General features: G+C 59.7%; 2 protein-coding genes across 7 annotated transcripts in view; one reads left to right on the forward strand and one right to left on the reverse strand.

The window, feature by feature from the left end:
* The window catches only part of Ralgds (ral guanine nucleotide dissociation stimulator), a 37331-nt gene extending 19193 nt beyond the window's left edge, over positions 1-18138 (forward strand). The window contains exons 1-18 of one of the 6 annotated variants that reach the window (XM_023700453.1): positions 7-198; positions 7332-7442; positions 8273-8466; positions 8878-8973; positions 9397-9590; positions 9805-10199; positions 10801-11016; positions 11288-11391; positions 11665-11743; positions 12894-12962; positions 13301-13387; positions 13866-13898; positions 14146-14267; positions 14444-14539; positions 14799-15000; positions 15081-15323; positions 16143-16257; positions 17261-18138. In XM_023700453.1, coding sequence (XP_023556221.1) covers positions 16-198; positions 7332-7442; positions 8273-8466; positions 8878-8973; positions 9397-9590; positions 9805-10199; positions 10801-11016; positions 11288-11391; positions 11665-11743; positions 12894-12962; positions 13301-13387; positions 13866-13898; positions 14146-14267; positions 14444-14539; positions 14799-15000; positions 15081-15323; positions 16143-16257; positions 17261-17436 — 2715 coding nt within the window. In that variant the 5' untranslated portion in view covers positions 7-15 and the 3' untranslated portion in view covers positions 17437-18138. Of the gene's footprint in view, positions 1-6; positions 199-7331; positions 7443-8272; positions 8467-8877; positions 8974-9396; positions 9591-9804; positions 10200-10800; positions 11017-11287; positions 11392-11658; positions 11744-12893; positions 12963-13300; positions 13388-13865; positions 13899-14145; positions 14268-14443; positions 14540-14798; positions 15001-15080; positions 15324-16142; positions 16258-17260 lie in introns of those variants that run through there. The other 5 variants (XM_004640424.2, XM_004640426.2, XM_023700456.1 and 2 more) reach the window with 5 other exon arrangements.
* Positions 18139-22574: 4436 nt separating this feature from the next.
* Positions 22575-23808, reverse strand: part of Cel (carboxyl ester lipase) — a 31614-nt gene continuing 30380 nt past the window's right edge. The window contains exons 17-18 of the mRNA XM_023700250.1: positions 23194-23391; positions 22575-22887 (exon numbers count right to left, since the gene is read on the reverse strand). Coding sequence (XP_023556018.1) covers positions 22575-22887; positions 23194-23391 — 511 coding nt within the window. The remainder of the gene's footprint in view (positions 22888-23193; positions 23392-23808) is intronic.

Genomic DNA, 23808 nt, shown 5'->3' on the forward strand with positions numbered 1-23808 from the left:
GGCGCGGAGCGGTCCATGGTGCAGCGCATGTGGGCCGAGGCGCCTGCGCCCGCGGGCGGCGCCGAGCCACTGTTCCCGGGCTCCCGGCGGAGCCGCAGCGTGTGGGACGCCGTGCGCCTGGAGGTGGGCGTCCCCGACAGCTGCCCGGTGGTGCTGCACAGTTTCACGCAGCTCGACCCGGACCTGCCGCGCCTCGAGGTGGGTGAGCCTGGCCGCAGGCGTCGGGAGGGGACGGGGTGTCTGCCGCGGAAATCCTTCGGACCCAGCCTAGGCAGCAAGGCTCAGGCGGCTGGAAGGACCCTTGGAACCGCGTGCCCGGGAACCCCCAGTGCACGCCTAGCTTGGGTGTAGGGCCCGGGTCCCCCTCACCCCAGGGAAACTTCTTCCCGTGGTGCTGTCACAGTTTACGTCTGTGGCTTGTGAATTGCCACCCGCAGGGCCGGCCTTCTTTCACTCAGTGGTCAGCTTAGGCCTGTACTGACAGTGCCGGGCTCCCCATGCAGGCATGTAGGGGTGGGTGGGTGGCTGGGGTACGATCTCGAGTCCCAGAGGTGATGGAGGCTACTGGGGCCTCCTGGTCAGCGTCCTGGGAGAGAGGGATCTGATGAGCAGGGAGTCGCCAGCCTCCAGCATGTGGGCCCAGGTGGCCGGCCAGTGAGGGACAGGGCCTTGCAGGCCAGGGCGTGAGTCAGTTTTGCCTGATTAGAAAATGTGCTGACACCCTGCATCTGTAAGGATTTGAGAGGATTCAGAGAAGGGAAGTCGTCTGCCTGCTGTGCATTGTGTGAGAATGGCAAGCTGAGGTTCTGGACCCTTCCTTCTGGGGTCTCCTCTGCAGGGGCCACATGCCGTGCCGCCTCCCTCTGTCTGACTGTGCACCTGATACCTTGCAGTGGAGGGCGTAGGAGACAGGGCCTGGACAATGTATGTTTCTCTGCAGGGGGAACCCCAAGCCCGGCACCCCTTCAGCTGGGCAGGTTGCAGGCTGGGCCTCCTCTACCCTCACCCACCCATCACTCGGCCGCAGCAGGACCTTTGGGAGTGGGGGTGGGAGGCCCACACCAGCCAGGCTCTCATCTGGCATCCACTATGTCTGGCAGCACCTCAGGCTTTGTGTGCTGGGAGGGTCTGGCCTGAGCCCGGCAGGTTCCAATGTTTTGGCTGCTTCTGTCTCTGCTCCTCTGCATCCCTGAGGAGCTGAGGGAGAGGCAGAGCTGGGCTCCACCCCTGCCCTGGTAGCCATCCTCAGCCGCTCTGGCGCCCTCCCTCCCCATCGCTCTGCTCGCTGCTGCTAGTTGCAGCCCTGGCCACTATTTAGAAATCAGAGGGGAAGCTTCTGGCTGGGGCAGGAAAACCAGGGTCCTGGCAGGAGAGGAGGCCACTGCCGGAAACCAGACAATGACCATTTAGCATGGGCCTGGGGGAGGGGGCAGGGAAGTCCCTGTCCCTCCTGCCAAGGCCCTCATCCTGGGAGTGACTTCCTGGTGGATGAAACATGTCAGCCAGAGCAGCCCTGCCTGAAGTTGCTGTCCTCCTGAAACCACCAGGTGGTCTCTGCTCCTTCCTCCTCCCGTGCTCCCACCAAGCCTGCCACCCAGTCCTTCCTTCCTTGGTGGTGCCAGATGTCCTCGCCCATTTGCCTGTCTTCTTGATTCTAAGCCAAGCCACCACTGACCTAGTCCGACTGCAGCATTCTGTGCTTCCTGGAGGTCACTGCATAGTGTCCCTGTCTTGGGGCAGGCCATGGCCTAGCCAGGCAAGAGGGGTTTGCAGGTCTGCAGCTCCTGCCACCTCCAGGCACCGCTGCCCTGTTGCACCTGGTATAGACCAGCCTGCAGCTGACCTTACCTTCTAGGATGCAGGGGCAGACAGGAAGCCCCTGCCCCAGGCAGCCAAGCAGGGTCACAGCCAGGACTTGGACGTGGTGTCCCCTGGGGTGCCTGCTGTACAAGAGCTGGCAAGGGTCAGAGCAGAGTGGTGGAGGAAGGCAGCCTAGAATCCCTGGCTAGGGCAGTGGGGTCAGGTGAGGCTTATTTCTAGTCCAGGGGCCCATGAAAGTTCTTTGCATCAGAGGACAGGGGACACAGAGGTTTTTTTTTTTTTGTTTGTTTGTTTGTTTGTTTGTTTGTTTTGACACAGAGGTTTGAAGAGCCCCAGTGATCTCGTGCTCTGTGGCACAAAGCCGTGTGCTAGGTGATTGGCATGCGTTCTGTCATTTGGGGTCGCGACTATTAATAGCCCATTTGACAGATGAAATGACTAATGAGATTGCAGCAGGTCAATGAGCCGGTCAGTGCAGGGCTGGATCCTGACTCAGAAAGCCTTCCTTCGAGGCCCGAGTGTGCCTCGGGCAGGACAGAATGCGGTCTTCTCTGTACTTACGGGGCGCTGCCTACGCTTGTCTGGTCTCTTGATCACACTGCATGCAGCTCTTCAGCTGAACCCCAGGCTCTCCACTAGCTGTGACCCTGGAGACCCAGGGGCACCATCTGAGGCTCGGGTGTGCCTGTCCTCGCATGCACACTTGGCACTGTGATCCTCCAGGAGGGCTTCCTTGCTCACCCAAAGGGGGGCCCCTTAGGAGCTTGGGGACCTGACGTTCAGAAGGGGACTGTCCTCAACATGGGCCCCAGATCCTTGCTTTCCTTTGGGGCGCAAGAAGAGGAAGGAGCGGCCCAGATTGGCTGGTACGTGGTCCTCTTGGCCTCTCTTGGTTAGGGGCGTTTGGGCATGCTGACCTGTTCTCGGGAGGCTCAGGTGGCGCTGGAAAAGGAGCGGGAGGTGGAGCACAGCTGAGGCGGAGGTGTTAGCACGTGAATCTAACATGCATGTCGCGTCCTCGGGCGGAACGTGGTCAGGCAGTTTCCAGGCGCTCTGCATCGCTGGTGAGAAGTAGATAGATGTAGCGCAGGTCCTCCTCAAGGGCAAGCTCAGAACACGGGGCTCTTCCGGGGGCTGCACCCAGCCGTGGAGGACTGGCTCCCGGGCAGCTCCCATGGCATGGCACCACCATGCTCTGGCCATCCTGTCGCAGACTGGGGCCCCAGCCTCAGTGCCCCCGGAAATACTGCACTCCTGAGCATGCCCCTCCAGACCCCACCGTGGTGCGTTGAGCCAAAGCCGGCGTCACATGCACCCAGCTCTCCAGAGAGGGAGCGGGTGGGTTGCCCTGCGGGCAGAGCGGGAGGACTGGTGTTTGTGGCCTGAGGCGTAGCCTGGGGCTTTTGCTTTCCCTGTGAGGCCTTTGCAGCCATGCCTGGAGATAGGCCTGCTGTCCTTTCCGACCCAGAGGAGGAGCAGTGGCAGAGAGCTGTGCTGGAATCTGCCAGACCACAGGTTCCCCCGGGGTTCTGGTGCGGGCTGAGGAGCCTGACAAGCACTCTGAAGTGCCGAGCACAGGTGGCGGCAGCCACAGCTAGGTTTTCTGATGGAGTGCCAGGGGAGTGCCCGTGCCTGGGCTCCAGGGCAGCTGGCCCGGCCCGGCCCTGGCTCTGCCAGCACTTCGGGCCGTGGTGTCGCAGGCCTTTGTTGTAGAACTCATCGCAAACTTCCTTTCCACTGCAGGCGTGAGGCACTGGCCCAGCCGCCTTGCCACTCGCTGTGTGACCTGAGGAAGCCCTTCCTATCTCCAGCCCTCCTCCATATCTATGTCACGAGGGCCAGATTCTGCTCTGAGGCTGTGACCGTGGTCGAGGCAGCAGGCAGGCCTGGTGTGTCCCCACCGGCCCGGGGTCCAGGCCTTGCCCTGGCTGTCGTTTCCTGCTCCTTGACCTGAGCCTGCCCCGCCCTGCTGTTTGCTCATCCTTCGGGTGGGGCCTGAGAAGGGTTGAAGACTAAGCACGCAGGGGGCCTGGCACCAGGAGTGCGGTGCTGGGCCTGGACCTTCAGCCATGGAGACAGGCAGCCCTCCTTGGCCACCACCAGCCACACCCCCTTCCAGGCTGCCCTGTGGCGGCCTGCCTGCATGGCAGTCCTAAGTGGGAGTACATGGGCAGAAGGACAGGGAGATCAAGGCCAGGTCCCTCACCCCCACTTGAAGCATGTTCTTCCAACTCAAATGCCAGTGTAGCCCGTGGCAGGGCACAAGCTGGCAGGGAAGGTTTCCGGGGACTTGTGATCAGCCAGCACAGGCTGGTTCCCCAACTTTGCTTTCAGGGGTCAGGACACCCCCTCATGGCAGCAAGGCACTTTGAAAATCTCCAGCCGAGGCTGGGGCTAGCTGCATGTGGGGGAATCAGGAGTGTGGACCCCCCACAACCCAGGGCTGACCCCAAGTCCCTGTGGGGGTCCTGCCTGTGCCCAAGGGCTGAGGACCCTGATGCTTGGTGCATTCGTTTGCCTTCCCTTGTGGAGCTCACAGTATACGACCAGAGTGGAGGGCGCTTACCTTCCGCCCCCAGCCCAGGCCCCGGTGTCCACCTCTGTAAGTGAGGCTTGTGCTCGGCCACCCTGAACCCAAACTGACCTCATCCATGTTCTGACCATTGTGTCAGGCTGCTCTCACCACAGGGCTTTGGGCAGCCACCCTCCAAGGGCGGCCCTGAGAGGGCTTGCTAGCTAGGGCCCCACTGGGGCCTACAATGGCTCCCTGGTGCCGACCACCAGCCCAGGAGCATAGTGAGGTCCACAGGGGTTTAGAACTTCTCCTCCCTGCTGAGTGGGGGAGGAGCTGGTGACTCGGGCAAACCTTTCTTCCTGTGCCTCAGCCCCGGACTCTTAGGGACTCTTAGGGGCAGCCGCAGCGCAGCTGGAGGCCTCAGGGATCTGGAGCCCTGGCTTGGCTTCCATAGGACGGTGCCCTGGAGCAGGGAGCTGGGCCACAGCAGAGGCAAGGATGGGAGAAGGTAGTGTGAGCACATGGGGAGAAGGCCGGACTGGGCCCCGTCCTGCACCCTCCATGGCCCTTGCGCCCATTCCTCTACCTTAGGGAATCTAGGCTTGGCCTGCTGCTTCCCTGCTCCATCCACTGGGGACAGGGCATCCTGTTGGCCTCTTAAAAACACCGCTCAGGTGACACCAAGCACCCCAGCTGTTTCTTCTCCCTGTCCTAGGTAGGACTCTGAGCTGTGTCCTGGGAATAGTGGGGGCAGGCGCCCTCGTGGCCCAGAGGATATAGCCACCTCCCAGCCATTGAGCCAAGTGTGTGCTAAGACACTACTAGCTGACCTGGATCCCAGGGCCTTGGGGACATTGCTTGTGGGGAGATGGGAAAAGGAGGATCCTCTCCCCAGGACCCAGCCAGCCATGTGTCTGTCTTTCTTCTTTAGAGCTCAAAGTGGCTGCCTGGACGCCTGCCCTCAGGGAAGGCATTTTCTGTGCATCAGCTATTTAGTAGGCCACTCCCCTCCTCCCCCTTGGAGTCCAGGCCTGCGGTGTCCCTGGGGCTGGCCTGCCACATGGGCTGTCGCTCCTAGGGAGCTCTTAACAGCAGGCAGCCCAGGGTACCTATGGGCACCCACCCGATCCCGGCACCTCCTGCCCAGGCTGTCCAGGGCTGTTGGCCATTTTCTTTTTGTGTCTGGAAGGAGGGTCCCAGCCTTCTGCCCAGGACCGAGGCAGCTCTGTGGCCTCGGCGTGGCAGGTGTCACAATGCCTGTGCCCAGGAGTGCTGTAGCAGTCTGGTTTCTGTCCTGCTGAAGAAACTGGGGAGGACAGGGTTTACTCTGCGTGGGCCGGGGCAGCTCCCCATCTGTGCGACAGAGCGCAACTTCCCTGTGGCAGGCGTCTGTGGCTCTCGGCTCCTGCCTGCCCCCCTCCACACACATATCAGGCTGGCGGAAGGGATCCCTTGGGGCGGGGGAAGGGCGCGGGGATCACATGACACCCAAGCAGAGCCCTGGCCAGCTGCTGGCCACGACTCAATATGGTTCTGCTGTGTGGACCTGCTCAGAAATGGCCTGGCCGCCTGGCCCTAGCTCCTCCTGTGGCTGCCTGACCAGTGCTGATGGGGCCCTGCTGGGAGCTGGCGCTGTGCCGGGCTTTCAGGGGGGTTAAAGCCCAGTGGCCAGTGGCAGGTACCTCCTGCCTGAGACCCAACACTGCTGCAAGGACTAGGGTGCTCACATGCTAAGGCCAGCTGGGCAGGATGTGGCTGAAACCCCTGGGAATGAAGGAGGCTCTGGCAGCCAAGCCTAGACCTGTCCGGGCCTGGGAGATACTGTGGCCTGTGGGGGGCACCTCCCAGCCTCCGGGCTGCCCCAAGGCGGTTTGCCCAGCATTGGCCGGAGAGTGTCTGTTTTGTACTCCTGAATCCAAGGGAAATTCAGCTTTGGGGGTGTGGGTGTGCCTGCAGGTTCCACTAACTTCCAAGAAATGGGGCTGGCCCTGTCTCCAGAGGAGGTGGCGTTCTGGAGCTCCGGGCTCACTGCGAGGTCCCTGGCCCTGCTCCTGATGCAGAGCCAGAGCCAGCAGACAGCCTCCGGTCACAGGAAGTGGGTTTCCTGCAGATGGCTCCAAAGAGCCTTCCCGGGTCCTCTGGGGTGGGCAGAGGGTAGAGCCAGGCTAACCCAGCATTTCTACCTGGACTTTGGTGAGCAGTCCCGGACCAGTCTGCACTACCTCCCCCAGTGGGTGGGGGACCCCTTCTAGCTCTGGCAGCGCTGCATGGCTGGTGGCCCTGTGTAGGGCTCACACCCCCAGCCCCTCACCACCTTGAGTGTACCCCTGCACCCCTTCCCTGGATGGCACTGGTGGGAGGGAGCTGGGAAGCCTGGCCTGGGGTGGCTATGGTTTAGTGGCCTTGCTGACCGTGGTGAGCAGTCCCAGACCAGTCTGCACATGCAGGCAGCCTCCCACCTCCCAAAATAAGGGCCTGTCCTTTCTGCCCTGGGGCCTCAGGACCGGCCAGGTTGAGGCCAGGTGACCTCTTCCTGTCTCCTTCAAGGCCCCAAGAGGGTTGTGTGCAAACCCAGCGCCGCCACCATTCATATCCGCCCCTCCATGAGGAGCAACGGGCGCCTGGGAACCCTCTGCTGCCCAAGCAGCACGAGGCACGAGTGAGCAGAAGGGGAAGGAAGTGGCCTCGGATGTGGCGGTCTGGGATGTCCCACGCCTGCCCCAGCCTCGTGCTGCTGCCCGGGGCTGGGTCATCCAGGGCCCCCAGCTGGACAGAGAGGATGGGGATGAGGGAGCCGGTGAGGAAGCCTGGGGCCATCGAGGCTGGCTGGTGGGCCGGAGCGCTGGGCGGTGGCCTTCTGCCCTGTGCTCTCACTTCACCCAGGGCTGGAGGTCTGTGCCGCTGCCCGCCCTTGGGCAGCAAAAGCTCGCGCAGACCCAGGCCCTGCATCTGCCACCAGGCAGCCCCTCATGGCCCCTGGGCCTTGTCTTTGCAGAGCTCCACGCAGGAGATCGGTGAGGAGCTGATCAACGGGGTCATCTACTCCATTTCCCTGCGCAAGGTGCAGCTGCAGCATGGCGCGAGCAAGGGCCAGCGCTGGCTCGGGGTGAGTGCGGCTCGGGGCCGTCCTGGCCACCCCACGGCCCCTTCCCCGGACTGTCCTGCCTGAGTGCCCCGCTCCCCATCCCAGAGGACTCTGGGCCGAGGTCCCACCCACCCCTGGCCAGGTGCAGGGGCCTTGCCAATACACCACCTATGTACGAGGGAGGACACCATCTCGCCTGAGGCCACAAGTGTCCTGGGTTCATCCCCGTGTCCTGCGCAGCGGGCGGCTGATGGTCCTGCCACACGGTCTCGGGGCCTTGCACGCAATCACGTCGAGTGGGCTGTTCTTCATCCAGGGTCTCCATGGGTCGGAGCCAGGACATGACGGCTCCATGATATTCCAGAAGGGAAGCAGATGCTGTTGGGCCCAGTCCCATCTGTGATCATTTCAGCCTCATTCTGGAAACCTCCTGTGTGTTCTAGGAGAAGAACCTCTGCCAGGAGAGAGAAGCCTCTGTGTTCTCCTCTCTAGATTAGGCTGTTTTGTTAGGAATTGCTGAGATAGTGCTCTTAGTTATCTGAGGGGCCACCCCAGGACCTTCTCTCCACAACAGTGGGGGGTGTACCGGGGACTGCGCAAGCCAGGCAGGCGCTATGCTGCTGAGCTGTATTTGGGACAGGGTGTGGCCAGATTGCCCAGGCTGGCCTTAAACTCGTGGTCTTCCCACCTCAGCCTTCCAAGTAGCTGGGACACAGGCCTGTCCCCGAGACCGAGTGGTCTCCTAAATTCACCTAGTGTCCCACCTCTGGCCACAAGCCACGGGGGCAGCGTGAGTCTCCTGGAGGCAGGCAGTGCTGACGCCGACTCTGCTCCTCCCGTACCACCTGCAGTGTGAGAATGAGTCGGCCCTGAGCCTCTACGAGACCTGCAAGGTGCGGACAGTGAAGGCGGGCACACTGGAGAAGCTGGTGGAGCACCTGGTGCCTGCCTTCCAGGGCAGCGACCTTTCCTACGTCACCGTCTTCCTGTGCACCTACCGAGCCTTCACCACCACCCAGCAGGTGCTGGACCTGCTCTTCAAAAGGTGCACACCCACCTCCAAGCCAGGGATGGGGGAGGGGCGGGGGTTCACTGCCTGCTGGTGGGGGCTGGGAAGGCCTTGCACCCCTCTGCACCCTGGCTTGCACCCTTTGGAGGGTGTCATGAGGACCAGGTGGGAAGAGCTTGGATATGCTCCAGCCTCCGTTACTTGAGGCCCGAGGCAAAGCAGTTTGATCTGGGGCACTCTTGTCTGGGTGACTCCTGTCTGGGTACTAGCCAGTAAAAGAACCTGGGGTGGCCCGCGGGGCCTGGGGCCTGCGGAGATACCTGCGGAGACGCAGATGTGTCTCTAGGCAGCATATGATGCAGTGCAGGAGGCAGGGACGTCCCTGCCATCCTGGGCCCCCTTTCTCTCGGGGGCTCGCCCAGTAATACTAGACGTCGTCGTGAGCAGGTACAGTAGATGTGACGCCCTCACGGCCTCCTCTAGATATGGCTGCATCCTCCCGTACTCCAGCGAGGACGGCGGGCCGCAGGACCAACTCAGAAAGTAAGTGGGCTTTGGATCAAGAGCGAGGGCTCCTTGTGGGAACCTGCAGCTTGGGAGAGCGGGCGCACACCAGCCCTCACCCCTGTGGTTCTCTGGGAGGGCACGGGCCTGGCCTTGTCTGCCCAAGGAGGGAGAGGAGTGGGGCAGGGTTGGCGGGGGCCTGGGGGGCAGTCCCAGTTTCTGAGCTGGAATGTCCAGGGCAGATACTGCACTGCAGGGAGCAACCTGCTCAGCTGTTGCCAGGGCTTGGTGACTGCAGGGCAGTTGTGCACGTGTGTCCCAGATGTGCCCCAGAGACCACAGTGCTTGCAGCCTGAGGCATCACCGGCAGGCAGGGGGCTTCTCTGAGCAAGGGGAGAGCTGGCCGGCCCCATAGGGTGGGGAGGCCAGGCCCCTGACGGCTACCCACCTGCCCTCCCTCAGCGCCATCTCCTCCATCCTGGGCACCTGGCTGGACCAGTACTCGGAGGACTTCTGCCAGCCTCCAGACTTTCCCTGCCTCAAGCAGCTGGTGGCTTATGTGCAGCTCAACATGCCTGGCTCTGACCTGGAGCGCCGCGCCCACCTGCTCCTGGCCCAGCTGGAAGACATGGAGCCCAGCGAGACTGAGCCTGAGTGTGAGGAGGCCTGGGTGGGGACCTAAGAGCACAGGAGGAGGGGTCTGCTCTGGGCTCGCTGGGCGGGAGGCACCAGGCTAGCACAGGGCTGGGGGCTGGGGGCAGGGGTTTTAGCTGCAGCCTGGACAGGGAGGTCCTCTTGGTGGTCAGCAACCAGGACGCTCTCTTTGAAAGGCCCGGGCACAGCAGTCACATGGGGCGTCTTTTCTTTCAGTGTTGTCACCAGCACCAGTGCTAGCTCTAAGGCCTGCTGCAGAGCTGGAGCCAGCTCCGGTCCCGCTCCTAACATCCACACCCATAGCTGCGCCAGCCTCAGGCCCCCAGCTGGAGCCAGCCGTGGCTTCCGAGCTCGTGTTGGCTCCAGCACCTGCTGTAGAGCAAGAGCCATTGCTGGAGCCTGAGCCACGTGCAGTGGCTGCTGCAGAGGAGCCGGAGCCCGCTCAGACACAGACTCCAGAGCTGGAGCTGGCCCCGGGCCCCGGGCCATCTGTCGAGCCACCCTGGCCGCCTCCTCCGGGGGCCGCAGAGAATGGACTGAGCCGGGAGCAGCCTCATGTCCTGGTGTTCCCTCCTGACCTGGTGGCGGAGCAGTTCACGCTGATGGACGCGGTGAGTGTACCAGGCTCCAAGGGCCAGGGAGGGGTGGGCTTCTTTCTCTGGGCCCCTGACACCCAGACCTGCTGTTCCCTCACCCAGAGCCTGCATTTCTGTCCAAATCTCGGCTCCACCTCACACACTGTAACCAGGGCAAGTTTTTGAGCCTCACCTTGCCCCAAGGCAGTAGACTCAGGCCCACCCCTGCCTCCCCTAGGAGGATTCCTGCAGCAGGACTGACAGGCTGGGCGCAGAAGGCTTGTGGGGGAGGGGTGCACCCAGACAGGGCCCCACCGTCCACCCCTCGCCAACCTCAGCACTTAGCACACACCTGCTTCAAACTAGAAGCTACGCGAATGTGCACACAGCCCTGGGGGTGCGCCCCAGTCTGAGCAGGTGCAAGCCACAGGTGGGGCAGACGCTGCTGTCTTCCTCCTGCCACTGTCATTTCCCTGGATCACTCCTGTGTGCGGTTTCCTCAGTAGTCAGGGAACAAAACCCAGGGAGTCCCACGCGGCTCCAGCCACTTCCTCAGCTTCCAAGCCTGTGTGGTGCAGTCTTGCCCTGGGGGACAATGGCCTGTGGCAGCGCCTGGTGAAACAGACCCTCTCCCCAGGAGCTGTTCAAGAAGGTGGTACCCTACCATTGCCTGGGCTCCATCTGGTCCCAGCGGGACAAGAAGGGCAAGGAGCACCTGGCGCCCACCATCCGTGCCACCGTCGCCCAGTTCAACAATGTGGCCAACTGTGTCATCACCACCTGCCTTGGGGACCGGAGCATGAAGGCCTCGGACAGGGCCCGGGTGGTGGAGCACTGGATCGAGGTGGCCAGGGTATGCTGCTGGAGGGACCCAGGACCCTCTTCCCCTCTCCTGCTCTCAGATGTGGCCTGGGGTCAGAGCCCTGCAGGCACCAGGCTCCTCTTCCTGGCCCCCAGGTCCTCTGCGGGGGCCCCCCTCCCACTGAGACTTCTCAGTTTAGGCTGAAATCCCACTCTCTCTCCCCCTGGGGCCCCACGTATACCCGTCAGGGGCTTGCCAATGTCCAGGGCCAGGGCAAGGCTGGCTTGAGCTCCAGCATGGCTCAGGGTCCTCCCCCCTGCAGGAGTGCCGTGTCCTGAAGAACTTCTCCTCCCTCTACGCGATTCTCTCTGCCCTGCAGAGCAACGCCATCCACCGCCTGAAGAAGACGTGGGAAGACGTCTCCAGGTGGGTCTCCCACACCCTGCGCAGCAGGCCCAGGCCACAGGCCCTGAGGGCAGGGCCACTGGGGTGGGGGCTCCTAGGCCAGGCGGCACATCTGCCTCAGCACTCAGCTTCCATTTGCCTGACATCGGTGAGACCCCATGTGGGTCTTCCAAGTGTTTAGCCCAAGGGGTCCCCCTCTCGGGCACACAGAGCCCGCTGAGGAGCCTGGCTTTGCCTCTTGCCTCTCCCTGTCGCTCCTGACCAGCCCCTTCTCTCTTCCTTTCCCAGGGACAGTGTCCGGATATTCCAAAAACTGTCTGAGATTTTCTCTGATGAGAACAATTACTCACTGAGCAGAGAGCTGCTCATCAAGGTCAGCGGGGGCTAAGGAAACACGGCGCGGGGGTGCTGGCTCCTGTCTGAAAGGCTCTTTGCAGGATTCCCCAGAGGAAGGGAAGAGGGAATCTCTTCGGGCCTTAGTAGCCGGGGCCGCTGGGGCACTGGAGGCCCCCACTCACTGGACGTGAGGCGAGCAGCTGGTTGTTCAGGAGCATGGGCGAGCCCTTGGGACTCACAGCTGCCCGGCGTCCTGGCTGAATTAGCATCCTCCACACTCGCTGGGTAGATGGAAGGGGGTGTGGCTGCCTCGCCGCTGCCCCACGCTGCGCCACAGAACCAGGCCCCGCTTGCCTGTCTGCTTGCACTGCACTCCCAAGGAGGGGCTTCCTGGGATGGGAGCCCTGGGGGCCACCCTTGGGCCAGAAGGTCCAGGAGGAAGAAGTAGGTACACTGTGCAGCTCCGCCCTCTGCCTACAGCAGAGAATGCTGACAGGCACCAGAGGACCTGCAGGGCCACCAGGAGCCCCAGTGCCATGGCATACGCCTCGCTGGCTCAGAGGCAGATGAACTCTCAGGGTCCCCATTGGCCCAGAGCAGGCGCATGACAGGAAGCAGTTACTCTGCCCTGGTGTGTTGGCATTCAGGTGGCTCTGGGAGTTCCCGGTCCTGGGGACAAGGGCAAGAGTTCTCTGCAGGGGAGCATGGCAAGGGGCTCGTGGAGAACGGAAGCTTCTGGATTGGCCAAGGGCCCCACTCAGGGGACACAGACCCCTTGTCCCCACCCTGCTGGGGCTCTGCTTGGCTGCATGCCCTAGTGCGGCCAATGAAGCTGAGGCTGCGCTCCTCACCCCTGCGGTGCCCCAGGCAAGTTGCCACTCTCTCTGGCCTTGGTTTCCTGCAGGAGTGAGCAGTCTGGGTGCTGCCGTCACAGCAGGTCCTGGGGTCCAGGGGGAGCATGCAGGACGGGGGCCAGGGCAAGACCGAGCCCGTGGCAGGAACGTGACCCTGAGGCCTGTGCCCACCATGCAGGGGGCATGTGGTTCCTGCTGCAAGGAGGCCCAGCAGCACCCCTAGGCTTTGGGCTCTTGAGGGCTGTGGAAGCCTGGGAACCAGTAAGGTCAAAGTTGGGGTGCTGGAAGGGTGAGGGGAGACAGCTTCACTGACCCCATGGTCATCACTGGCAGGAAGGGACCTCCAAGTTTGCCACCCTGGAGATGAACCCCAGGCGAGCTCAGAGGCGGCCAAAGGAGATGGTGCGTGACCATTCGGGCCCAGCGGGGAGGGGCATCCCCAGCCCTGGGACTCTGTTGTCCTACTGCCTCAGGTGCCCAACCTGACCAGCTGGCCCTGTGGGGGATGAGATGCAACCACCTGAGCCGGGCCAGGCACAGCCCTTGGGGAGGGGTGTGGGTAGGGGTTGTCATGCTTTGGGGAATCTTCAAAATGCCAAGCTGGGAGGTGACCAAGAGTGTGGGGACCGTGGGATCTAGGAAGGGAACCCAGAATAAGGCTGGCTGAGCTCCCCAGGCAACGAGGAGCAGGAGGCCAGGGCCCCTGGGCCTCACTTCCCACCTTCTGCCTGCCGCCACAGGGTGTTATCCAAGGCACTGTCCCCTACCTGGGCACGTTCCTCACTGACCTGGTGATGCTGGACACTGCCATGAAAGACTATCTATATGTGAGTGAGCTGGCCGGAGCTGCGGTGGGGAGCAGCTCTGGAGGGCTGGATCCTGCCCCTGGCCCTCAGTACTCGCGGGAGCCTTGTGGCTGGCCCCTCCCTCCAGGGACCCCAGAGCTGCCTGGCCTTGGGGTGGCAGCAGGGTTTGGTCAAACTGGGCACAGCCAGTCTCGAGAAATGGCTGTGGCCTGCAGAGTGGAGCTGGACTCTCCAAGTCCAGGAGGCTCTTGGTGACCGAGCAGGACCATCTCACTCAAAGCCTCAGCCTCTCCACTGTCCTCAGAGAGGGCAGACAGGGCAAATAGTTCAAGAGCCTCTGCCCCCAGGTCCCCGGTCCTGGCGGCACCCGCAGCCCATCTTAGTCCTGGTGTGGGTTCACCTTGCCCCCTGGTGGACACTCCTGGTAGTGCAGCATGCGGTGAGAGGCCCTAGTGGGGGAGGGGCAGCTTTCTGATGTCCGCTGCTATCCACCTTGCAGGGAAGACTGATCAACTTTGAGAAGAGGAGGAAGGTGAGTGGCTGCTGCATGTCAGAAGGGGGTCCTGCCTGGAGGGACGCTCGACTCCATGCCCCTGGTTCATGGGGAGGTTTGGTTCAGAGAGGAGCCTCCCTAGGGGGGGTAGAGACAGTTTAGGTGTCCGGACAACTTCCTGGGACTGGCGGCTTAAACCCTTCTGAGAACAGGGAGGAGCCTGCCGTGGGGGCCCCGAGGCCAGCACCCGCCCAGGTAGCCGCCACCTGCCCCTGCTCTGCCCCAGGAATTCGAGGTGATCGCCCAGATCAAACTGCTGCAGTCTGCCTGCAACAACTACAGCATTGCGCGTGAGGAGCACTTTGCAGCCTGGCTCGGGGCCCTGGAGCGGCTCAGCGAGGCTGAGAGGTGAGGGGGCAGGACCGGGGACAGCGAGCGTGGGCTGTGCCTGGCTCCGCCTGCTGCCCAGGCCACCGTCAGGGTCCCGCCTCTGGCCTGCTGGCAGCAGTGGTGCCTGAGCTCCAGCTTTGGGGGCCCCAGGGAACACGTGGCTCCTGCCAGCCTCGTGCCCCTCTTGCCCGTAGCTACAGCCTGTCATGCGAGCTGGAGCCCCCATCCGAGTCGGCCAGCAACACCCTCAAGTCCAAGAAGAGCACAGCCATCGTCAAGCGTTGGAGCGAGTAAGTGCCTGGCCCAGGACGGGAGTCGCTCAGGGCCAAGTGTGGGCTCAGTAGCCACAAGGGAGACCCGGGCCCAGCCTACAGTGCCGTGGGCCTCGGCTTCCCCAACGTGAGTGGGTGCTAGTAAATGATCTCGGCAGCTGGGGCTAGGAGCCCGACACCTGACCCAGCTCACAGCCTGGAGCATGGAGGGCCACGGGCTGCAGCAGTGTGGCTGAAGGCCCTGGGGGCCCCTCATGCCACCCAACCTTCCGTCCAGCCGCCAGGCCCCCAGCACCGAGCTCAGTACCAGCGGCAGCTCCCACTCCAAGTCCTGTGACCAGCTCAGGTGCGGCCCCTACCTCAGCAGCGGGGACATCGCCGACGCCCTCAGCATGCACTCAGCCGGCTCCTCCAGCTCGGATGTAGAGGAGATCAACATGAGCTTTGTCCCAGAGTCCCCGGATGGCCAGGACAAGAAGGTGACTGACCACCCACTGCCCCCCCCTTCTGGCCATGGCCCTCAGGACTCCAGCTCCGCTGACGACTCTGTCCCCCACAGTTCTGGGAGTCGGCCTCCCAGTCCTCCCCAGAGACCTCAGGCATCAGCTCGGCCTCCAGCAGCACGTCCTCCTCGTCGGCCTCCACCACACCCGTGGCCACCACGCGCACCCACAAGCGCTCCGTCTCAGGGGTCTGCAGCTATAGCTCCTCACTGCCGCTGTACAACCAGCAGGTGGGCGACTGCTGCATCATCCGTGTCAGCCTGGATGTGGACAACGGCAACATGTACAAGAGCATCCTGGTGAGCGAGGGTGCCTGCCCCGGCTCAGCCTGGGTGGACAGGAGCGAAGCAGGCAGTGGCCAGCACCAGCGCGGAGGTGGCAGAGCGTGTGCCCAGCCCCCGGGGCTGTGCGGTCAGGGTCGGCAGGGCAGGGCAGCATTCAGGCTGCTCCGTAAGGCCCTTTCTTAGAGGGACAGAGAGAGGGGGGTCGCACCAGGCTGGTGGCTATGCAGGGGCCAGCACTGTCAGAGTCTGGGTATCACTGGAGCCTACAGCCGACAGGATCCGCCCACAGAATGTGTGTGGGCGTTGGGGAGGACCCCTGCCCACCTCCAGGTGTCTGGCTTCAGAGGAGCCTTTTGTGACCACACGCACACCACCTGCCTGACTCGCCCGCAGCTGGCATGGCTGTCAGCAGCCCCCTCCTGCACGGCCTTGTGTCTGGGTCCCATTTATGCTCTGGGCCAGGGTCCAGGTGCTCAGGGTTCTGGCTTGTGTCACCCACGCTGCTGCAGCCCCTGGGGAAGAGCAGGCCTGGGTCTCAGAGGACCACTGATATGCAGCCAGCTTTTCCGCCTTCATGGTTGGACCAGCGGCTATCTGACCCCAGCCTCAAGGATCTCATTATCCTGGGGACCAGCAGTTTATGAGTGTGGCCGGGGAGGAAAGGCCACTGGGGGAGAATGGGGCTGGGGCACTGGGAAGGAGCCTGCTCGTCACACAGAGGCCACCCTGGGGACACCTGGCAAAGCCCTTGGACACTCCATGGGAGGCCATGCTTGGGCTGCAGTGGTCTGCACCCTGGGAAGCCACCTCATGGCCTGCCATTCCCCAACCCAGGTGACCAGCCAGGACAAGGCTCCCACTGTCATTCGCAAGGCCATGGACAAACACAACCTGGATGAGGATGAGCCGGAGGACTACGAGCTGGTGCAGATCATTTCCGACGATCGCAGTGAGTCCCAAAGGGGCGGAGGGCTCAGCGCCATTCCCTTCCTGGTGCTCAGGAAACACAACGGTCCGGCGGCAGGATACCATGTGCCGTGACCTTCCCTGGGTGCTGTGGGGCCGCCTCACTGCCGGCAGCTCCTAGGCTTCCCCGTCAGCCACTGTGCCCAGGCACGACAGGCATTCCAAGGCCGAGGTCCACCGAGCGGAAGGAGAAGAAGGGATTATTAATGACAGGGAGGCCCAGCCCACTGGGTTCTGATAGGGGCACTTGCTGGCCAAGAGGGAAAACATGGACCTCAGAAAGTCAGGACGGCCATGGACCCATGTGCCGCCTGTTAGAACCGGAGGCCTGGGGAGCCAGGGCACTAGAGTAGGAGCCACGCACGTCCAGAGCTGGCTGAAAGCGGGAGCCCAAGGAGACTCGCTGCCCAGCCAGAGTTGGACCAGGAGGGAGGCTGTGGGCTGGACAGACGAGGCTGTGCCCCTGCAGCCCAAGCAGGGCCATTCCAGGCTCCAAGTCCCTTTCTTTCTTTCTTTGTTTTTTTTTTTTTACTTTTTTCTTTTGTGTGTGTGTGTGTGTGTAACTGGGGTTGAACTCAGGCCCTTGTGCTTGCCAGGGAAGCGCTTATTCCACTGAGCCATCTCCCCAGCCCCAGTAGGAGTCAAAGTGGGAACGGACAATGGGGCAGGCTGTTGTGGGGTTTTTTGTTTGTTTTTGGCAGAACTGGGGATTGAACTCAGGCCCCTGTGCTTGCTAGGCAAGCGCTTATTCTACTGAGCCATCTTCCGGGCTCCAAGTCCCTTTCAACAAGAGCCTCTAGGTTTTATTAGGCCCTGCATAATCTGCCCCGGACAATGCCTTGGGAGGGCCCTTGATTGTCCAGGGATGGATAGGAGGCCACTGAGGTGCGCTGTGGGCCAGGCCTGTCCCAGGGAGGCTCTGAGTGGTGTGGGTGTTCTGTGGGGACCCCGGGAGCACCCCTGACGACCCTCTGCCCCTGCCCCAGAGCTGAAGATCCCTGAAAACGCCAACGTGTTCTACGCCATGAACTCTACTGCCAACTATGACTTTATCCTGAAGAAGCGGACCTTCACCAAGGGCACGAAGGTCAAGCACGGAGCCAGCTCAACCCTCCCTCGCATGAAGCAGAAAGGACTCAAGATCGCCAAGGGCATCTTCTAGGGCCTCTCCCTGGGTTCTGGCGGCCCGGTGGCTCAGCGCTTGTGGCCCAAGTAGCCAGGCCAGGCCCCTCCCTGCTGCCTCCCTGCCAGCCCAGGCCAGCTCCATCTCCAGTCTCACTGAACCTCTCCTGCTGCCGGGATTGACGCCTGCCTGTGACAGGCTGACCTGGCCTCCGTGGACCACTTGCTGCCTTAGGTGCCTTCTGCTTTCTGGAACCAGAGGACCGCGCCACCCTGTCAAGGAGGCCTGCCCCCGGGCGCCACCCTCCAGGCCCTTCCCTGACATCGTCCCAGGTGCTGGTCACTGCCACCTGTGCCCCAGGCACCCCAGGGCGCCCTCGCAGCCAGCGGGACTGACCACTGCCATTCTCTCCTGCCCACGGGCACCAGGCCGTGGCCTTCCAGGGTCCCGGCCCCTCCTGCCACCACTCTAGCCTTTCTTGGGCTGCACCAAAGATTCCATCATCGGGGCTGAGCAGAGCGAGAGGCTCTCATCACCCGCGCTCTTCACCCGTGGGTGTCGCACCTCACGCCACTGCAAGTGCCATTCACCACCGCATTCAGGCTGGGCAAAACCACAGGAGACGGGTCGGGAGAGAAGGGGGCTTGGGGGAGGCGGAGGGCAATTGAATATTTGTATAAAAAGGAAAAGATGTTTACTGATTGGGGCGGGGCAATATTTATTTGTTGTAAATAGAAAATGCTAGACTTGAATATTATATTAAAACCTCGTTTCTACTACAGCCTGGTCGGCGTGGCTTTGTTCTTTGCTTTCCTGCAGCAAAACAGCTCACGAGAAGACAGGCGCTCATGTTTCACGCTGAAGTGCAGAGCCTCACGGGTTCTGCTTCTAGCGTGTCCCGCCCTTGGGCAGAAGTTCACATCCATGTCATGGAACTGGCTGGTACCCAGAGCGCCTGAGATGAGGGGTTGGAGGTGCTGGGGATGCAGGCCACCTCTGGAATTTGGACGTCTTTAAAGTAACATTTGTGGTCTGGTGAGATGGCTCAGTGGTCTAAAGCACCTACTTGGAACAAGCTTAGCAAAGCACAAATGACCACAGTTCGATCCCCAGCACCACATGCCAGCCAGCCCCGCCCCCTGGTGGGCTGAGCTGGCCACACACACACACACGCACACACAAATAAATAAATTTTAAAAAAAAATAAAAAAAAAAAAAGTAACATTTGCCACAGAAAATAGCAGAGTAAAAACTCAGTCTTCGGGGAAGCAGCGTTGAGGGTGACAATGGAGGAACCGGCAGAATCTACTCCTTGGGGTCTCAAGTCTGCTTGGACACGGCCACCACCGGGGGCACTTGCTAGAGGCAGCCGCTGTGAAGCTGATCTGTTGGGCTCTCAGTGGTGCAGCGGGAAGTCCCGAGACCCGAGGCACCCAGCCTGCACACGGCGTCAGCAGGGCGAGCCCCAGGCCATCCATAAGCAACAGGCAGGCGCTACACACTGACAGTCTGATTTCCAAGTGACTGCATTCTAATACCCAGTGTTCAGTTCCCCCAAATTACAAAGCCCATGAAGGAAGCCTGTCTTACAGGAACAGAAATGTAATAGGAGTTGGCAGGAGCTGCCCCAGGGAAGCCCCAACGTGAGACGTTGTAGTCAACAGTGGTAAGAAAAGCATGAATGGCATACAGGAAAGAAGTGAGCAGGGGAGGTTAGGCCCTTCTGTCTCAGCAGTTACTGGGAATGAATGGGTTGAACTCTCCAACTTAAAAGCCAAGGTTTGGGGGATGTGGTGGTGCACACCTGTGACCCTACCGCTCTGGGAGGCTGAGGCAGGATTGACTGCAACTTGTGCAGCTTACCAAGGCCCTATCTCAAAAAACAAGGGGTGCAAAGAAGTAGCTCAGCGCGAAGGTACTAGGTTCAATCTCTTAATACCAAAAGTTCATGAAGAATAAGATTAACAAAACAGATGTAAAGAGAAAAACTCCATGATCTGTGTTATATATTCAAAGAGATTCACTTTGAATGCAAAGATAAAAACATACTGTAAAGAGAGAAAGAGATTCTCTGGAAATAGTATATTTTAATAATGACTGTGATCAAGCAAAAAAAGTAGCAAGGGACAAGGCCAATGTATTTTGGTAGAAGTCTAAATTCTTCAAGAAGATGCAGTTGTAAACATGCACATCTGCTGTTACCCCAATATCTGAAGCAACACGCAACATATGTGAAGGGAGAAATGTATCATTGGAGCCTTCATGTGCCTGTCGTCCCAGCAGACGGGAAGCTGAGGCAGGATTGCTGCAAGTCTGAGGCCAGCCTCGGCTACAAAGTAAGTTCAAACCAGCCTGAACTGCATAGCAAGACCATGTCTCAAAAAGCAAAAACCCCAAAACAGCCAATCATGGACAGAAAATCTAAGGGGAAGTAGAACGTGAGCGGTGATATAAAAAGCTTAGACCGAGGACAAGCCTACACGAACACTCTACTCAACCCTGAACCCATGTTCTCCGGGACACCAGAGACATCACCTGGGATAGACCGTGTGACAGGCCATGACACAAGTGTTAGCTGATTGGCGATCATAGAATATTTTCCCAGCTACACTAGAATGAAACAGGAAATCAACGGCAGAAGGGAAACAAGGATGCTCTCAAACATGGAAATTAAAAAATATACTCTGAAATGACCAATGGATGAAGGGACTCTCCATGGAAACTAGATACTCTGCAAAAATGAAAACAGGAAAACGATATGGCAAGATTTAAGGCACACTGTGAACCAAAAGCTTTGCTCACAGGGACATTTATAGCTGTCACCACCTGCCTTTGCAAAGAAAGTTCACAAGCCAATGAGCAAACTGTGTACCTTAAGTCAAAACAAAAAGTCAAACTGAACACAAAAGCAGAAGAAAGGAAATGATTGGTAGCAGATAGAGAATAGAGACGCAGTGGAGAAAATTAGTAACCTCAAATGGTCACACTTTTAAAAAGATCAACAGGGCTGGTGAGATGGCTCAGTGGTCTAAAGCACCTACTTAGAACAAGCTTGGCAAGGCATCAGGGACCACGGTTCAATCCCCCAGCACCACATGCCAGCCAGCCCCGCCCCCTGGTGGGCTGAGCTGGCCACACACACACACAAAATAAAGAAATAAATAAATATTAAAAAAAATAAATAAATAAAATTTAAAAAAAAAAAAATAATAAAAAAATAAAAAGATCAACAAAGCAGTGGTTTAAAAAAGGACTCAAGACACTAAAGTTTGAAATCAAACTGGGAACGGTGCTACTAACTTTGCAGGGGAGTGAAAAAATCACGGCATGCCAGCTAACATACAATATAATATTCAGCCACGAAAAGGAAGAGAGCGGTGAGATGTATTACAAGGTGGGCGAATTGCAAAGGTTATGGTTCCACTTCAAAGGATCAAATAGATTCATAGAGACAGAAAGGAGGGTGTTTTGTATTTAAGACATCAAGTTTCTATTTGGGATGATGGGAAAACTTTAACCATAATGGAGATGGTGGTGTAAAACAGCCTGAATATAATTAGCTTAGTTTTAATGAATAGTTAAATTGGCATGAGTGTGTTACATGGTTTAGGGGAGTGTTTCTCTCTCTCTCTTCGCTCCTCCCCCTGCCTTCCTCCCTCCCTCCCTCTCTCTCTCCCCCTGTGTGTGGCAGGACCCAGGACATTGCACAAGCACTGCCAGAGTGCAGCGATTACATGGTGCATTGCCATGGCCAGCTTCTAGTCCATTTTTAAAATTTTATTTTAAAATGAGGTTCACTGAGTTTCCTAAAATGGCCTGAAACCTGCAATTAGCTTACCTCAGCCTCTCAAGTGGCTAGGATTATAGGCCAGCGCTCATCTATGTTATGAGTATTTTATCACGATTTTTTGGGTTTTTATTTATTTTATTTTATTTTATTTTTTGTAGTACCAGGGATTGAACTCAGTACCTTGCATTTGCCAGGCAAGCACTTATTCTACTGAACTATCTCCCCAGCCCCAAAAGGGCAGAAGGATTTTTTTGGGGGGGGGCACCTCAAGATGGCTTCAGGGCATTTCTGGTTTGGCGGGAGTATCTGGGTTCGAATAACAGCATCCTGAGCCTGACTGCTTTGCTTAAGCAGGACTTAACCGAGCTAATGAGCAGGCCCCCACAATTATTTTTTTTTTTTTAATTTTGCAGCGGTCATTTCCTGACCCGAGACAGCAGCTGCCTGCCACCACTTTGCAAGAAAAGAAACGCTGCACACGTGCTGGGTCTCTAACTACCAATTAGGAATTTGTTGATTCCGAGTCATATTTAGTATTCAGCACTAATTAGTAACAAAAATTACAAAGGGATCAAACATGCCAGCATGAGGCTTGGGGAGAGTGGCAGCCTGGGGACCCGCAGGACTTAGCTCACTCCATCCCTCCTAGGAACGGCGACCTGCCTTCCCTTAGACTGGAATCCTGAGGGTATCTGCTGCCAGCCACAGATTGTCTTCCCTGCTGACCACAGATGCAGCCCGTGAGGTGACAGCGGGCCTTCTCACAAGCCCTGGCTTCCTGAAGCCAGGCTCCCACATCCCTTGATTCCCTGTTACATGCATTTCACCCGGAAAAGCCCCAGATGCCCCCCGACTCACTACCAAATCCCCGGAGACCACCCTGGGGCCTTTGGATGAGGCTGAGTGCTGAGTCCTGCCAGCAGGAGACCCCCTCAGCTGCTGTGGGCAGGGCTCCCCTCCTCCATGATGAGGATGAAGATGTGGACTTCCTGGAGGCTGCGGATGGACCACGATGGCAGGGTGGCATCAGGCCAAGCACTTGTTGCTGTTACACATGACCTGTGGCAATGGCAGTGAAGCTGTGGCATTTGTGCCACAGTGGGAACAGAGAGAACTGTCACAAGTTGTATGAGTTTTTTTTTTAACTGAAACTTCAGCATTCAAGTTGCAGAGTTGGCACTTCGCTAGGGGTTGTGGTTGGCACTTAGTCTCTAAAAAGTTCACCATCACTGGCCAGGAGGCCACAGGCCTGCCCTTCCCCTAGCCTAGTTGGAAGATCAAAGACAAAGTAAGATGAGAGATGTGGAGTTTTATTCAGGAAGAGCTCCGGAGAGGAGGCAGGCCTGGGGACCCACCCTGGTGGCTACTGGGAACAAATTCAGGGCCCTTAGAAGCCAATGGCTGCAGGCATCTGAGGAGCTGGGGAGTCATCAGCAGGGAGTACAGGGGCAGCTTCGGAGTCATCTGCAGGGGGCACGGGGGCAGCCTCGGAGTCATCCAAAGGGGGAACAGGGGTGGGCGCATTAGCCACCGTGGGCAGCGCCTCGTAGGTCCCGGTCCAGAACTGGAAAAACTTCGTCCTCCAGTGCTGCTTCATGGAGTCACTACCCATCTTCTTAGTGATGTCCAGATAGCTGCAGTCGTCCGTGGCATAGGGATACCAGTGTGTGGGCACAGCCGAGAAACCATTGTTGGGGTCCCTGCAGAGTGAGAACCGGATGAGTGGGGGCAGAAGGCCCTAAGAGCCCAGAGACTCCCAGCCAGCTCTGTGCATGGCCCTTGGGCCTCCGCACCGACCTGATCATGACTCAGGCCTGGCTGAGGAGCTCGGGCGCCCGGTCCTCAGCTCCAACCCTCACATAGAGATGGAGATGCCAACGCCAGGAGGTCATGCAACACACGCAGAGCCTCCCCGCGGTAAGGGAGGGAGCCGGGACTAGATCCCAGACCACGGGGCTGGGGCCCTCGAACCGCTGCTCGGGTCCCAGGTTGGGTTCATGCCTTACCCAGTCCTGGCAAAGTTGGTCCAGTAGGCGATCATGGCCTTGGACACCTTCCTGTCCTGGGCACGGTAGCCCAGGGGGGTGGCGAAGGGCTTTCCAAAGACGTACTGGAGGTCATCTGCATGGTCGGCACCCATCCATTTGGGGTAGATGGGCATCCGAGAGGGCATGGAAAAGAGGTAGGCGTAGGTCCTGGCTCTCCTGAGGGAAGAGACACAGCCTAGGTGCGGGGCTGACCCACCTGAGACTGCCCAGCCACAAAGGGTCCTGGAGAGAGCTTGGGAGCAGGGAAAGGCAGGGAGTCCCCACCAGGACTCGCAGGGAAACCCGGGCTCCTACACCTGGCTGGGGGACAGCGGCAGCCTGGGCTCCGGATCCCGCAGTCCGCACTGCGCTTGCCCCTCCCCCATCCAGCCAGGTGCCCACAGAGCAAGTGCAGCGCAGGGCACGGAGGATTCAGCCTCGGCGAGGCTTCCTGCCCGCTCCGGAAGCTTCCTCCGTGTGCTCCCATTTCTCATCTGGCTGCACAGGGCAGGGGCCCTCAGCGCCTCCCTCTCTCCAGGTCGGGGAAGCTCAGACCTCGGGTGGCTTGTCATGGACGCACGGCATGGAGAGCCA

Source organism: Octodon degus, unplaced genomic scaffold, assembly GCF_000260255.1.
Source record: "Octodon degus isolate 3935 unplaced genomic scaffold, OctDeg1.0 scaffold00123, whole genome shotgun sequence".
NCBI classification, from domain to species: domain Eukaryota; kingdom Metazoa; phylum Chordata; class Mammalia; order Rodentia; family Octodontidae; genus Octodon; species Octodon degus.